This window comes from Pogona vitticeps, chromosome 3 (genome assembly GCF_051106095.1).
Source record: "Pogona vitticeps strain Pit_001003342236 chromosome 3, PviZW2.1, whole genome shotgun sequence".
NCBI lineage: Eukaryota > Metazoa > Chordata > Lepidosauria > Squamata > Agamidae > Pogona > Pogona vitticeps.
In genome coordinates, this window is record NC_135785.1 from 147,860,022 (window position 1) to 147,877,942 (window position 17,921).

General features: G+C 40.8%; 1 protein-coding gene across 2 annotated transcripts in view; it reads right to left on the reverse strand.

Moving 5' to 3' along the window:
• The window catches only part of GPC6 (glypican 6), a 999,214-nt gene that overhangs the window by 706,010 nt on the left and 275,283 nt on the right, over window positions 1-17,921 (reverse strand). For both annotated transcript variants that reach the window (XM_072994687.2, XM_072994686.2), the window contains exon 2: window positions 13,174-13,332. In XM_072994687.2, coding sequence (XP_072850788.2) covers window positions 13,174-13,332 — 159 coding nt within the window. The remainder of the gene's footprint in view (window positions 1-13,173; window positions 13,333-17,921) is intronic.

Here is a 17,921-nt window from a genome sequence, read left to right on the forward strand (position 1 = left end):
CTGGTTTCACTGGGAGTGGGGGTGGTTCTAAAGCAGATTAAGAGAAGGGAGATTGGCCCATGGATCCGACAAACATGTTCTTCCAAGCTAGAAAAGCAGCTTCCTTTAAGATGTCTGGAGTTGGTTGGCAACTGCCTTGTCATGCACTATGCCCAAGAAGGAAGCCTTGGAAACCAGCCTTTACTGTATATTAACACCTTCCAGGTCTGGGCCAGACATCTTCAGGAGTAACCTATTTAATTCCTCCTTTAAGAATTTCTCTGAGAGAGAAATTCTTCTCTCTCAGAGAAGAATTTACAACTTCCTGGACTCAGCTGGTTGTCCCTTTACTAGGAGATGTAGTATGCTGTGAAGGGCAAGGATCAAGCAAACAGTCTGCACAGAACAAAGTTGGCCAAGTGTCTTGCCTCCATTTCATGACCCCCAACAACTGAAAGTTAGAAGCAGATTCTTGAACAACAAAGGGTCACCATAAAAACAACCCAAAAAAACACAAAAAACAAAACTATAATCCAACAGAAGTGACATATTGATGTTGAGAACAGAAGAGCAACCTTGCAATGGATAACCAAAAGCATAGACAATAACACACCATTAAATTTAACAACCTTGACAACAAATCATAGTATATTTTTATGGAGATTTGAAAATGGCCTGAAAATTGAAATACTGATAAATGATAATACCGCTAGCTCTCCCTAACAACATGTCTACATTAATTGGCAATAAACATGGAGTTCAGTGATCTATGATAGTCTTGCTGTGGTGAATACAGAACATGTCTGTTTCCAAAGCTTGGTCCTAGCAGACTATAGATTATGGCAAAGAACCAGACAAACGATGGATACATCATTTTGAGGAGAGTATCAATAATCCATACAGAGAATCAAAATAGTTTATTCATTAAACTGGAAACAACACTTTCCAAAACCAGGAAATGGCAACAACATCAAAAACTAAAATAGGAAAAAGACTTAAAGTAAGACTGAGAAGTCACACATTTGTCCATATGCATATTACTTATTTTTGACCAAAGAAAACACAAAGAGAGGTTAACAATTACAGTAATGTCTGATTTCCATTCAAATATTCAAGACCTAACTGTGATACAATATGTTTTGGGTTTTTGTCTTTGTACAAGCATTTCATATGAAGCGTTTATATGGAAAGTAGTTCCAGATGTGTGAGTGTGGACTGACTGACAAGTGTGGAATACTTGGAAGTGTGCCCTTCTATATGGATAGAGAGAATGGGTGCAGGAGGAAGTAGGGCTTGGAACAACGTGGCATTAATGAAATTGAAAGAAAGGGCCGTGAGGAAAAGGTTCAGAAAGTCTATGTATAAGCTGAGAGGAAAGTTTATTTAAAAGGGATACAAACCCTACTAGAACTTTCTCTGCCTCACCCACCCATCCAGTTTCTGGCTCAAGTGGAGAGTCTACTGGAACAGAGCAAAATCCAGCAGGAACTACACATCAGCACTAATCCAGATCAAAGCTTTCTACTGCAGGTTATCTGCAAGCAGACATGAATCTGCTTGCACCACATCTCCTGTTGTAGAGTTCACCTTAGAGTACAACATGCCCTCTCAGTTAATGTTGCCACCTGGCCACTGCTGGGAGGGACCCTGGCTACTAACAGCACCAATGCCAGGGCAGCAGATGAGAGTCCCCGATGAACATGTGGCAAAAAGAGTAGCTGTAGCTGCGCCCATCCTGGGCAAGAACATTCCTGGCTGAAGAATGCTAAGGCAGCCATGAACCCTCCCAGCACTGACTGGGCAGCAACATTGTTCTGGCCCAAATGGCAGCTCCAGTGACTCAGTTTTTGCCACGTGGGCAAGGCCTCAGCTGCCCCAGTGCAGTGTTGTCTGTAGCTGGGAAGCCTTGGCTGGAACAGAAGCCCTAATGGGATTTTAAAATGTGCAGATTGGCAACATTTTTAAACTGCAGTGGGACTTGTGTCGTGTACCATGACAAGGCTTGCTGGAAATTCCACCTTTTTCCTCTCAGGTATGTAGTTTTGGCTGACTCATCTTCAGAAGGTCATTTTCAGGTGTCAAAAGAGATGATGGAAAGAAATGGGGCTAGAACGGTCCCCTCATCACATGTGCAGATCACAACACTTTAAAATTCACTGAAAAGGGAGATGATTAATCATGAATGTATAAGATAGTCACTGAAAAGCCACAGATGTTTTGTATGTAGATCTATAGTTGATCATTTTTTAAACTAGTATAACTTGTAACAAAGTTCAAATTCCTGCTCCAGATATATGTGCACATCAGGCGAATCACACATTTTTTCCCTCCTCACTGGTGCCCTCCTCTTCGTGTAAATAGTTATAAGACTTGTCATTTGACCAATTTTGTCATGAGCACACACCTGGTAGAGTGAAGAAGAATCTCAGAGAGCAGGATACATGCAAGTAAACAGGATTCCAGCCAAACTGTTCATGGGCTTGAGCATAGTGAGGAGTCAGGTATAGTTACACAATATCTTGAGACTACTTAAGGGCTGTGGCAGAAATATAAGGGTACCTAGAAGTGTTTTACCTTGGGAACTGCAGTGACAACCAGGAGGATTTGAGCGAACTTCACTGTGAAGTGAACATCATGTAGTGAAAAAAACCACACAATCATAACATTAAAAGCATGGTTCAATTTGGTAGATGGATAGGTTTTAAACAACATGAACAACCAAATTATGTTACGGAAAACAAGTGGAAACAACATTCACCTCTGTGGTGCCACCCCTAAGAAAGCCCTGCTTCTCAATAGGAGTATATCCAGAATAACAGAGCATGAAAGGCTGAGACACCTTCCAGTTAGTCCAGATTAGAAGATACATTACAGATATACAGAAGACTGCATTATATATACTGTATATATAATGCAGTCCTCTCTCTCTCTCTCTCTCTCCCCCACACACACGGTATATGCAGGAAATGTGCCTATAAAACAAGGAAGCCCTACATTGGCTTCATGTAGGGAGAAATACTAGAAGGTATATTCGTGCTCCTCACCTTACATGAATTTGCACGTGAGCTTGTGTCCAGTTCTTTAAAATGTCTAACAAGGTAATTTTACAGTGTTATTAAGCGCCTGATATTTAAGTATCAGGAGCTTAACAGGAAATAATCCGCTTAATTAGGAACACTACCTTTTCTAGTTAAGTATAAGTTCTGTCTTATAAGCCACCTCTGAACAACAAGAACAACAGAAATGCAACATGATGAAATAAGCACACCATCAGGGAACAAATGATTTCCCAGATTTCTAAACCGGCACATACTCTATGCATCTTTCTTCAAATTCTGACCCCAACTTCTTCTCAGTAGTATGCCGTTCTATGTTTAAATCAATATTTGCCACAAGATGCAGAAGTAGCGTATTTACAGCCAACTCTTCATATGCTATAGAGGGACTGTGACCTTTCTGCCCCATTAGGAATAAGGGACAGTTAATCTGCCAGCTGGACATAAATGGGGACTTTAATTGAAGGGGATTGCCATCCTCTCCAATTAGGAAAAATGCTGGAACAGACCCAATGGAGAGATTATCAACAGAGAAAGACAGTCATCTTCCCTGGTTACCCACTGAGCAAATAACACATTAATCCAGTTAGAAAGGTTAGGCAGGCTCAGATGCACAGCCCAGTGCCTCTTGATAATCAAGATCTATTTCCTGGTCGGTCCATTCATTGAAAATGTCAGACATTATGTCACTGTTCTACATAAGGGAATCAGAATCTAGAAAAGTTGTCTTTACGGACCTCAGATCCCAGAACTCCAAAGCCAACATGAATGGGGGACTTCTAGGAGCTGTCATTCCAAAATTAGGTATTTTGAGTTCTGAATTAAGTGCACGGTACCATTAGCCCAGATGCATTTTGTCAAGATGAGGAGAAGATGGGGAGAAACCTTAGTGGACATTGCCAGGCTGGCTGGCCATAATGTGTCATACTAGCAACCAACAGTATGATTGAACCTTTTCATGATGAACTTGTAGAAACTGCAGTGGGTCATGTATTGCCTTAAAAAATGACATAGGCAACTTGAATGGGCAATTCCACAAATTCCTCTAAGCAAAAAGAACAGCCTATTAAGGCCATACCTCTTACTGATATGTACTTTACAGAACAAATATGTCCCAATATGATGAAAAAGCAACCACAAGAAAGGGAAAATGGCATCATCTACTCTGTAGCTGGGGATGAGCACTACACTATGTCTGGGGATCCTTTTAACTTATACTGTTTTAGTGCGGACCTGCACAGATGTAGCCCACTGGTCCTATGTTGTGTTGCAACCCAACTCAATGTGTTTCTCTTTACCAAAGTTAACCTGGATCTGCCTTCTGCTGCTGATAAGCTTTCTTGTTTTTCCTGTCTCTCTAGCACTTTGAAAACAATGGGCTTTCACATCCCTTGCAGAACACAACATGTGATTAGTAGTCTATGTTCAAGATTTGACAAGTTGTCAGAGTCCCCCCCACTCCATTTTCCTAAGTGTTCCTCTCGCCCTGTTCACACACTGGTTCTCAATTTTTTTAAAAATGTCAGCATATACATAGTATATATATATAAAAATTTGAATGCACATTTCACTTAATACACTTTTTTGCTTGCCATTTTGCCTTGTACTGTCATTCTCTGCAACCTATTTCTTTAACCAACATCACATTTGTGTGAGCACTTTTTCATAATACATGCATTTTTGTCTGTATTTCCCCCCCCCCCCAATCACCCCAAGATTGGAGAAAGGCATCACTAAATTCAGGAGCAAATATTTAAGGATAATCTCATTTCGGTTCATTTATTGATTCAAAATTCAAGGTGGAATTAGTATAAAATGTTAACAGAACCTACATATATCCCTCCGATTGTGCAGGCTTGTTTAACTGTGATGGAAGATTTACCTTGCTACTTCTCTCTAAATGTAGTCCTTATTGTCACATATATTCAAATGGATTGGCAGGTTTATCTGAATTTCTTTTCCTTGGGAAGGCAACATTTTGTTTATGCTGTTTGGATATTTCCATGAGAAACAGCCAAAGGACTACAAATCAAACATATTTTATGGGCATTTTACTGCCTCTACCTCTCATACTAATGTGACTCTGTAAACTCTTGAGACCAGCATCTGTATATAATTCAGGCAACAAATTGCAATGAAACCTTGATTGATCTGAAACTTAACATACTTAACATAGATGCATCTATAGGAATGAAACCATAAGTAGCATTCATGTGGCAGACAATCACTATTTAAAGGAGAAACAAAAACTTGAATATTCTTATATGCCATCTCTAACCAAAAGGATACCTATTTCTACAAGTCTACACCCTATTTCTACAAGTCTACATGGATTCAAGGCAAGTATTAAATGTGAAAGATGCAAATGCTGCACCAAATTTATAAACAATGCTGCCCTACGGCCTTTTGTGAATTATTTCTGCTCCAGCTATGTATCTTTTGTAGGCTAACTGTCTCAACTTAAGAAATCACCATAGACATAATGTGTCCTGCGAATCAACGTGTCACAAACAATGTCTAGAGTAATTTCTTGACTTGATTGAGGCAAATCACTGCCAAGGGTTATGTTGCTTGTGTTAATTCCAACAAGATTTTGGTTATTCCCTATTCTTCCTTAACCAAATGGAGATTTACATTGTTTCTAAACTACTATTAGTTAGTTACATTTATATCTTCCCCCGTCCTCCAGTGAGTTACAGGCAGTGTACAGGATACTTCTCTTCTCCATTTTATGTTCACAACAACTTTAGATGAGGGACAATGACTAGCCTAAGGTCATCCAGTGGATTTCATGGATTTTCTCGTTGGGTCTGGGACCTTCATCTCTCAAGTCCCAGTCCCACATTCTGACCACTGCACCACACTTGCTTCTCTCTCCTTATTTTTCCAAGTCTAAAGATTGGCCTTTTACAGATTCTCTTTCTTTGTGAAGAGAGAGGAAACTGGACATATATAGCAATAAAACATTTGCTACTGCATAAATATGTTACGTTGACGACAGGGACGAGGCAGATACCCAGATAGGCAATGTAAGTCTTAATACAGCCCCAATTCATCAAAATCAACGGTACCCAAAGGCTACTTCTTGCCAGCCAGTTCTGAAAATGCATAACCCCCATACCCTTTTTCAAAGCACATTTCAGAACCCCCAAAACAGGCTAAGTCACTAAGGGAACCAGACTCTACAAGACACTGGAGAATCTCACAGGCAGAGAGAGCTGTTAGTCAAATTTTTGCTGGTCTGCAGCATTAACCAAAAAATGGCCAGAGAAGGCATTGTTGCCCATTCACCCAGAGAGACCAGGGAATGGAGGGAGCCAGTATGGGCCAGGCTGGACTTACATAACTACTGTCTTGGTTTCTCAGTCCAAACAAGTTTTCTCTTCAAATGCTGCTGTTTTAAAATTCCATCATCTGCCTCAGTATGAGAATGCTTCTTGTCATTTTTTCATATTTACCTTAGAACCTTACTTCCACATGGTCTTCACTGCTTATTCATCTTTGGCCTTTCTAACTAACTGTCTGCAAGCCTTACTAAAGCTGACACCTACTCTGCCTTTAGCCCTCAGTTTGCCAGGGATATTCCGGATTTTAGGATTCCTCCTAACCAAAAAGTATTAGCTACCAAGCCCCACCATAGTCCATCAATACTGGCATACCTTCACTTTGAATGTCCCTGAACAATCTTTGTTTTATATTCTAGAGTCATAGAGCTGGAAGAGACCACTGAGACTATCCAGTCCAACCCCCCACCGTGCAGGAAACCCCCCGCCTCACCTCTTTCTCCTTGATGAAGAGTCATATGACTTTTAAATTTTCCGTTGTATAACTTGCAGATTATTTCAATTAAGCATGCTTTCACAATATTTTGCAGGCTAGTCCCCCTGGTTTCCTGCTTTCTGGCAGGCTCACAACAGCTATCTCTGCCTGCACCTTCGGCATCCTACATAAAATAGCCTTTTCTTTGTCTTTATCCCCCCAAAAAGTCAGCCAGTTTGACGCAGAAGTCACTTAACAGACTGGATTTCTCACTTCTTGTCTTAGAATAAAACGATATACAACTTCCGATTAATTGTTTTCCATTTAAAGAAGAAAAAGCAACCATCAAATTCTCACTGTAATTTGTGTACCATTATTCAGAGTATGGTTAAGACATGTCACTGAACAGATAGGGCCTGCTCATTAACATTCATAGTCGAACCCCTCATAGGGTTGGTTTCAGCTGCTGATAGAGCAATACTTAGAAAAAGAAATTGGCTTGACTGCAAAACAGCTGCTCAGCAAAGCCACCATGCAGGGGGAATGGGTGATAATAAGATGATAGCATTATGGCAACACTGGGAGGATAATATACTTTAAGCTACTTTGAGGGCGGGGGGCTCCTGGAATACTGCTCTTTTTTAAAAAGCCATAAACCCACCCAATTTTTTTGTCGATTTCTGGAATGGTTGTCCCTGGCCAATTCATTTAGACCCCCTCCTGTTCTTACATATAAACAGGGTTAGACATGAATCAATTCTGTTGCAATGGTAACATTTCTTGGTTCCCACAAATGTTCTTCCCTCTCTCAGAGCCAAAGCAATGGCAGTTTGTTTGCTTCAGTACATCTTACTAGTGAAACTTATTTCGAAAGGGCTTGATATGATTCTGAGGCTAAATAGCTGTGAGGTCGGGACTTTTTGTAGCTGGGCGCATGTTGGGTTACTAGCTGTCGACCAGGATGTAATACATCTTCCTTTATTGAAAGCAATGAGAAAGTGTGCATCAGCTGTGATTTTGTCTAGTTCCTTCCCCAGCCATTCAGTAGTTTCCCATTCTTTTCTTCTATGGACTGAAATGTCAAGCCTTCCTTTCCTACAGCTAGCAGAAGGGGAAACCTCGTGATGAGCACATGGTCGCAAGCTGTCAGCTATCCCCTGAACAAACTCTTTCCAAATTTTCTGATATAGGAAAAACAATCAAAGCTGTGATCATATCACTGTCTTGCATAAAGCCAAAAACCTCTGCATGCCACATATCCATCCCTTAATGCCACAAATCAGTGATTTACAAAATGCAAGGCCCATGGATGATGTGACTGAAATAATTGTACTAATTACAGTACTTATTCAAACACAAACTTAATTTATCTAAATTTATTAACAAAAATGAATTTGAAAGTGTGACTGTATTTTTTTGGCTGCTGAAATGGCACCAGATAAGTAATACCAGAAAACTAATAGTAACTCTGTCATGATACGTTCCGGTGTTTTATCTATGTACTATAAAAGGATATTTAATAAAAAACTTTTTTCCCTTGGGTTAGCATTTAGTGGGCAGAATAATAAATACTGAATTACACCTTTGACATAATTACATCCAGAGAACCCATTTTTGCAGTTGTTGCAAGACTAGAGATGGGCATGAACTTAATTATAAACCTGAAAAACTGACAAACCAGGCTGGTTTGTGGTTTGGTTTGTGACCCAGTTTGAGGATCCTGTTTCACCAAAATGAAATGAAGTGCCAACCAACTTTACACTCCCCCCCTCCTGCAGCAATTCATTTTGCTTTGGCAAAATGGATGCCTGCCCGGCCCCTTCCCACTGTCCCCCATCACCTCTCTACTTGGTCCTGCCACTTCCACTGCCACTGCCACCTCTACTGCCATCATCAGAGACAGTGGGCTGGCTTCCCATCTAGGAGCCAGGCCTGCTGCCTCTGTCCAGTTGATCAGGGCCCTGAGCATCAGGCACATGTGCAGAGGCAGTGCCTGGGTTCCTGGAAGGGAAACCAGTCACTATCTTCTGTGCATGCATCTGCCTCTGTCACGTTCCCGGGGGTTACAACAGCCGAAGTCCGATAAGCCAGTCCAGGGTCAAGAATACTAAGAATGCAAAGCCAATGTCCATAAATCAACTCACAGAATGAAGTCCAGTGTCAAAGTCCAGAGTCGGATACACAGCGTAGTCCAGGGTCAGAGTCCAAAGTCCAATACTAGCATAGTCCAAGAGCAGAGTTCAGGGTCAGGAACACAGTACAAGAAACGTGGATGCAAGCCAAGGTTTTGACTCTTTGCTTCCACAAAATTTCTGGCTTTACTGTTAGAATTTCTGGCTTCACTTATAGTAAAACAGCTCCTTGAGCTGCTGGAAAGCTTTCTATCTTGCTAATACTCAGGACTAGATGAACGTAGGTTTCTGTGGATAGCCTTTAAGCGATCCTCTGATCTCCTTGTCCTAAGTTTTTCCTGAAGCCTGGCCGGAAGCTTGTCTGCTGTGGAAGGAGAATCTGGAGGCGGTTCAGGTGTTTCTAATCTCACAGCATTCTCTTCAGCCTCAGTTAACCCTTCTGGATCCAGGTCTTCGGATGCACTCATGACAGCCTCTCAGCTGATCAGGGCAATAAAGAGGAGGTTGGGTTCCTGTGCAGAAGCAGCATCTGGGCTCCTGGAGTGGAAGCCAGTTGAGGCTTTCTGCATGGCAGTGGCAATGAGGGGGGGCAGCAGCAATAACAGTGTGGCAGTGGTGCAACAGGAGCAGGTACACCCCCACACACACACCAGACATGAACCGAAAACTAAACTGCAAACTAGTTAGGTTTTCTGGTTGGTTCATGGTAGTTTGTGGTTAACCATGAAACATCACAAACCACTGGTTTTTTTGGTTTGTGCCCATCTCTATGCAAGACACTTGGATAATTGCTTTCAACAGAGTTAGTTCAAGACATTGTGCTCATCCAAATTCAGGTGCACGCTACCGAAGACAGGTGAGATATTTTGGGCCAGGAGGCAGAAAATCCCTCAAACCTCTCTGCCCATCTCTAATAGTAGAAACACAACAACAATTTAAATAATTAGTATTTTGCCACCTTTTCATGGCACTCTGAATCCGGTGCCAGATGGATCTTTATTGTTCTGCCTTGCCTTTCAAGATAACCAGGTGGCAATGCTTGGAATCCAAGTTCCTCAGAGGCTGTATGCAACTGGAGCAAGGTCAGGGCTTGAACAACTGTGACACTCATAAGCAGAAAACTTAAGAATAATTAGGTTAGCGTTGTTCATGTCTCCATGAATCCACACAATTTCTCCATCCTACATACTTTCCCCATATATTCAGAATTAGAGAAAGCACATCCACAATGAAAGAAGGAGGAAATTTGTTTCAGCCTTTGCAAAGGAAAAGAAAAGAAAAGAAAAAAGCCACATCAGCTTGTCCAGAATGTGAAAGCCCAATGTTTGAAGTGGGTGAATATCATGCTGAATACTGGCTATGTCCCTGTGGCCATATCCCTGTGGCAATGGCAACACATGCTTTATCTCTTAATGCCCACAATTACACTGTGAAACACTGGGCGAAACTAACCTACCTTGCTGTTCAAGATGAGGTGGCAAATGGTGTGCTCTACCCACCCACATGCATTTTGGGAGAGCCCATGGCTTGATGGGAGAGCACATGCTTTTCATGCAACATGTCTTGAGTTCAAACTATAGCATTTCTGGACAGGGCTAGGAAAGTACTATTGGGTGCGACCCTGGAGAACCTCTAACATCCAGCGTAGACAACAGAGAGTTGGATGAGTCAACACTCTACTTAGTGTAGAGCCTGCATTGCAGAGAGAACAATTTTTTTAAAGCATCCCACTGTCCTGAAAATATCTGATATGGTCTGATTTCAGATGTTCATTAGTGCTGGCCTGGTAAGCTAGCATACCCAAAGCTGTCAGGTAATGACAGGGATCTCCAGGAATGGCTAGGAAAGATTCTGTTTGAAATCCTGGAAAGATGCTTCCAGTCAGAGTATGCAAACCTAGATTACATGGACCAATGGCCTTGCTCTCTATAAGGCAGTATCCTAGTTCTTCATGCTCCTCACATGTGGAAGGCTTTTTAGGAACTAAACACTGCCACTCCTTTAAAAAGTGACAAAAACACAATCTGACTTTTTGGGAAGTGTGGGTGTGCCTAGAACAAAAACCTACAACTTGGTCCCTGCATTACTGATAGCATTCCCATCACAGATTGCAACCAGCTGCATGCTTTATGTCAAAGAAAAACAGAAAACACTCCATTTCATCTAGGATCTATTTTGGAAGACTACCAAAGCAGTGTACGGCAGGAGTAGCTCCACCAAGCTCCCACAATGTCCACCGTTTATTTCTGCGAAATATAAATTGGAAGAATTTCTGAACCATCTCAACAGCATCCACCCAAATATACAATTCACCATGGAAAGAGAAATAGAAGGCCAACTCCCGTTCTTGGATGTTATGGTCATACGCAAAACTGACCTCCTATTGGGACACAAGGTCTACAGAAAACCCCTCCACACAGACTGGTACCTACACAAAAACTCCAACCACGACAGAAAAGAGACATGATCAAAACACTGGTAGACTAGGCAAATCGGAACTGTGAAGCTCAATTTCTCAGCACCAAACTTAAACATCTGAATTGGGCCCTACAGGCGAATGGCTATTTCAAGAATGAAATCATAAGAGCCATCAAACCAAGAAAACACCAAACTGAAGAGGAAAAACAGCCACCCACAAATAAACTATTTCTGCCATATATCAAAGGGGTCACAGACTGCATGGGGAAACTTGAAAAAACACAACCTACAAACAGTATTCAGACCCACCACAAAAATACAACAAATGTCATGGTCAGCAAAGGACAAAAGGGACCCCCTCATCACTGCAGGAGTATACTGGATACCTTGCAGTTGTGGGCAGGTATATAATGGGACCACAAAACGCAGCATTCACACCAGAATCAAAGAACATGAGAGACACTGCAGATTAAAACAACCGGAAAAATCAGGAGTAGCTGAACATGCCCTTAAACAAGCTGGACATGAAATTCTATTTCAAAATACTGAAGTACTGGACAACACTAGCAATCATTATGTCAAGACTGCACAGGGAAGCCATTGAAATCCATAAACATAAAACTTCAACAGGAAAGAAGGCCTAAAACTAAACATGGCCTGGCACGCCCTTCCGAAAAATACAGCCACAAGGGCCAGGGATCATTGCACAAAAAAGACCAGCTAACAACACCTATCAATCACAGTGACAGATAATCTCTCCATCCCCCCCCTTATCACAACAAAAACATGCTGACCACCCTATCTCCTGAAAAAAAAGACAAAAAGCCGTTCCCACAGTTATAAATACTATCCAACAAACACCAAAAGAGCATGGACAGTGTTCCTACTCCAGTCCTCTGAAGATGCCGGCCACAAAGACTGGTAAAACGTCAGGAAGAACAACCTTCAGAACACGGCCAAAGAGCCCAAAAAACCCACAACAACTATATAAATGCCACTGTTTACTCGAACAACAATTTGGAAATAGAGGGAAGAGGCATTTAGTATTAAGCGAGGTACTGTAGATCTAATCTTCCTTCCACTCACACATTGTTAAACAGTCGGCAAGTCTTGAGGCTCTCAGCATTGTAATCCTTCATATCTTTGTAATTAAAAGCAGTAATCAGATATAAGGCATGCCAGGTTTAAAGTAAGCTCTTGCTCTAGCAGGACAACAAACAGACCGTGATATCCAATTGCCTGGAAAATACAATTAATGTTTGTTCCAAATATCTGGTTTCTTATGATAAACAATTTCAGTGGAAGGATCTGACAGTACAGCGGATTCATTGTTGAATTTTTCAAGAGGGGAAACATGTGATCAGCATTTCACATTTGCTGCCAATTTGTATCGTTCAGGTTGCCAGGGAAGAACCAAAAGTCAGTAAGTCTCCCCCATTAAACAACAACAACAACAACACACAAACAAGTGGAAACAAAACCTCTCATACATCTAAAACTAGCAGAACTACAAGTGGGGTGGGGAGACTATAGCCTTGATGATTCTATTTCCCATCATGCCAGCCTCATGGGCAATGCTGGTTGAGGCTGGTAGAAAGCGAAGTCCAGCAACATCCAGAGGGCCATGTGTTCTTTTCCCTTGGTAATACATCTACTCATTTCCTTGGCATCTTGATTTTACATGTGTGGGAGTTAAAATAGGGAGATCATTTAACAAGTTTACTTCCCACAAGAAGTGGCACAGACTAACTAATTTATATACAGTTTTATAGATCACAGAATACAATAATTCAGTTCTAAGAAGAGGCATAGTATAAAATGCAACTCACCATCAAATTTCTTGTGCCTGGACACAAATGTTGTACGTACAAAATGACTTGTCTCCTCCACCAAGTTTTCAAATTCCAGTTTGCTTTGCTGACTGAGCTTGTCTTCCATTTCTGATGTGCAGCATGTATATTCCTGAGGGCAGATTCTCAAGTGTTCCCCTGCAATGAGAATAAAGGAATGCAAAGTTAAAATAAAGACTTATAAAGTATACAGGCCCATATACACATATTGGCAAGTTAGCATCAGTCTAATGAAAATTATTTTTCATGCATTTAAATGCCATTCCTGTGTATATAAACAGACAAAGCCAATACCACATCTCAAAGCCAGTTTTATCTCCAGCACTGAATTTATGCTGTGTTTATTCTTGGAAAGTGTTAGGGAAAGTGAAAAAAGAAAGTGCCAAAGCAGGATTACAGTTGGACATTTATAAGACAAAAAATGACTAGAGAAATACACAACTAGAGAAATACACTCTAGCCGCCTAGAGTGGTCGAAATGACTAGATAGGCGGGGTATAAATAAATAAATAAATAAATAAATAAATAAATAAATAAATAAACTTTAGCACTGATAATGAAGAAACTGAAACATTTAGAGATTTTGTATGCCTTGGTTCAATCATCAATCTAAACGGAGACTGCAGGCAAGAAATCAGAAGATTTGAACCACGAATGGCAGCAAAGAAGGTATTAGAAAAGATAATCAAGTATAAGGATCTGTCACTGGAGACCAAGATCAACCACACTCTTGTATTTCCAGTCACCATGTATAGATGTGGAAGCTGGACAGTACAGAAAGCTGACAGGAAAAGAATTGATTTGTTTCAAATGTGGTGCTGGAGGAGATACCCTGGACTTCCAAGAACATAACATAACAAAACAAACAAAAAACCCAATCAAGCTTGTCCTAGATCAAATCAAGCCTGAACTATCCTTGGAAACAAAAATGTCGAAGCTGAGGCTATCCTACTTCGGGCATGTTGTGAGAAGTCAACACTCACTGGAAAACACAATAATGTTAGAAAAAGTTGAAGGCAGCAGGAAAAGAAGACCAAATATGAGAATGACTGTTTCCCTAAAGGAGGTCAGAGCCCTGAGTTTACAAGAATTGAGCAGGGCTGTTGAGGACACAACATTTTGGAGATTGCTCATTCATAGGGTTGCCATAAGTTGGAAGCAATTTGGCTTCCAACAACAACAATCCTTTGAAAGGACTTGAGTTTTGTATCTCAAAGAACTGCTAGTTGCTGCTAAAGACCTTGTATTTCCTTACATATAAATATACCCTCCTTCCAAAATAGCTCCCTATGTCTTCAAGGGTTGTTCTGTAGTCTTATTTTAGCCAGAAGTCCCAAGTCACTGCTTAGCCAAGACAGAATGAGACAGGGAGAGAGGACCACAGTTACTTTCAGCAGCGGAAGCAAGCAGAAATCCTATGTGGGAAATAAAGGTGCCACAGCTATCTACGTGAACTTTGTCATCTACACATAAATGTAAATGCTCCTTTTTACATGACAGCATGTAAAGAAGAAGAATGGACATTCTGAACAGGCAATGGTAATGATAAACAAAAGACATCATTTGGGGCTAAAAACTAGAAATATATAGCGTGCAATAAAAGAGATAGAAAAGGAAGAGCTGCTGTGGTATTGAATATGTCTAGTAAGGTCAATATAAAGAGGAGACATGTTGTGATGAGACAAAATTGAATGATGTTTAATAGGAGTTCATCAAGAAGATACAGTGTTACCTTTAAAGCTATATACATGCTACCTCCATTTTCAAGATTACTGTTTCTTATTTCATCCACAGCCACATACATTTTTTTAAAGAGGAATAATACAAAGTGCTGTGGAGGGTGATTATCTTTCACGGCCAGAGGTCTTACATAAATTACTTCAGACATGAGGCATGGCTAGTGAATGAGCAGAAGTGGTAGTCAACACATGAAACATATATTAAGTCTGTTTTAAAGAATCTGTGGTATATGGGCGTTCTTCTTTTGGTAATCTCTTCCTCCAGGGGTCACCATTTTAAGTTCAGAAAGTAAAATCCCAGTGATGGACAGGATCCAATAGCCTGTTTCCACTGAGAATACAGCTTCAATCATCAGAAACAGGGGAGGAAGAACTGCCCAAACTTGTTCATGAAGGCTGGGAGCTTGCTCCCATGAGCTGGTCTTTAGGTGGCTTGGAAGGCTGCACAAGAAGGAGAAAGTAGAGGGGGGAAGAATGTTCCACCTCACTAGTGATGAGGCATTAGCACAACACTGAACTGCGGCCGGGTCTTAATATGTTGGAGGAACTCAAAGCAATGCTTAGCCAAAGGCTGATGAATGCTTCTCTTCAATATAATGATTTAAAGAAACCTCAGGAAAAAATGCAATAAATAAATAAATAAATAAACAAACAAACAAATTCAAATATACACCTCAAAAATATGGATACATTTCCACTGTCCCTCAGTATTGGCCTATGCTCTCCATAGGTTTAGGCTCTTTCATAGTACAGTGGTGCCTCGCAAGACAAACGCCTCGCACCATGAAAAACTCACTAAATGAAAGTGTTTTGCGATGTTCTAGGCACTCCGCAAGACAGTTTTTCCTATGGCCGTGCTTCGCAAGACGATTTTTTTTGTCTTGCAGTGATGCTTTCAAGACAAAAAAATGGCATTCGTCTTTCAAGGTGTTTCATAGAAATGCATCTAAGGCAATTTCAATGCATTCCGATGGGAAACTGTGCTTCGCAAGACGATCGTTTTCATGATACGAAGGGACTCGCAGAAAGAATTGTTTTCGTCTTGCGAGCCACCATTGTACACTGAACATGCAAAGGGTTAAAAGGGGGATAATATACATGAGGAAATATAATCTCTGCCTTCCGTCTACACCAGTGGTTCCCAATTTTGGGTAACCCAGGTGTTCTTGGGCTGCAACTCCCAGAAACCTCAGCCCTCCTGATGGTGAAGGCTTCTGGGAATTGCCGTTCAACCTGGCTTAGCCAAGGTTGAGAACCTCTGTTCTGCACCTATCCACTGTACAGTTTGACATGGAAGGAGGGCTTCATGGGTCTTTTCAAATAAATTCTCAAACATGAGAAATATTTATTTTTACATACTTGGGCCTGCAGGGGGGCATCAGGTGAGAGAGAACACAGAGTGATGAAGGAGAGTACAACCAAGCCGTGTACTCTCATCATTTCAATCAGCAATCCACAAACACCTTTTGAGAAGCACTTGTTGATTCAAATGACAATGTCATTTGAGAAATTATTAATAGCATCTGATATGCAGCAATATCTGTATTACTAGCTGATGATTTAGATGGTCTGCAAAAGTTACTCAATAAAGTCAATGAAGTACATATTAAACAGTGTCTAAAATGAATGGTAAGAAAACAGTTCAAGCTAGTAAAAAGCAAACAATCAAAGAAATCCAGTCAAAGATCAAAAAATGAAAATGTAAAACATGCTGGCAAATATTGGAATTTAGTTAGATTAATAGTGGGATCAATAAAAATGGCCCGGAGAACCTTCTTTCAGATGCAGAATTAATGTGCAACAAAAATGTAAAATTGGTTTTTAGAACATGCATTGTACAATGCTCTGTATTCTTGGTTCTCCTGTATGCCATGGACACGTGGGCTTTAGAACAGGCTAACATAAAAAAGATAGGAATGTCAGACATCTACATAAAGCATAAGATGCTGTGAATTTCATGGGCTAAAAGGGTGTCCACTGAAGAAGTATTAAGGCAAATGAATAAAGAGATGGAAATCGTAAAACAAATGAAATGTAGAAAGCTACGCTAGTTCGGTCATATAACGAAAAATGAAGAATACAGAGATAAAATTCATGGGAAAATAAATGGGGTAGAAGTACTGGGAAGAGAAGAATTTCTTGGCTAAAAATGGTTGCCATACCACCACCACCAAGAGGGGACAGTGGTGCCATAATTTAGGGACAAGGTCCAAGAGGAACTACAGCAGTACAGTTCTGTTTTCTGAATCTTCGTTACTGATTCTCTGTGTATAATCTTGTACAACTCATTCCTGCTTCACCCAGTACACCTTACTGGCAAGTTTGGCTATCACACATTCCCACTGACAACAGCTGATTTCTTGTCAGGCATGTCAAACCCAACATTATTGTGAGGAAGAATGCAATGAAAGGTTTAATTAGTGTTTATGTTATACTAAGGAACTGCAGTGGAAAAGCAATAAAGTTTTTGAGAAAATAAGGCCATAGATAAATCTCTTGATGCACTGTGCCAGTGTATTTGACAGGATTGCTTTTCTTCAGGGCAATCTACAAGAGGGAACCAATTCTTCAGCTCCTGAAATTAAAATGCTTGGTTATTACATGAACGGTGAGTTTCCAATCAGTGCTGTACTCTGCTTGTCAGAAATGTTTAGCCCTGCTTACAAGGAGGGGAAAATTCCACTGTCCTTCCTGATAAATATGTAACAAAGCATTTGCCCATGTGAAATGAGCTGCTTGCACATCGGTGTAAGTGCTGCTCCGGCTGATACAAATCTCTGAAAGCTGAGCCTTTTTCTTTTGTTTTCTGTTTCTTATAGCAGGGAGATAAGCCAAAAGCCAATGTATTAGCGAGTGCCATTTTTCCCCAGAATGAAGAGATACTTAGATCTCTGCAATCTCATTCACTAGTGATAGTGTGAAAGTTGTCAAGGTAATTAGAAGTATTGCTAAGTATGTCTTAAACTGGCCCCAATGCCAATCGAGCAC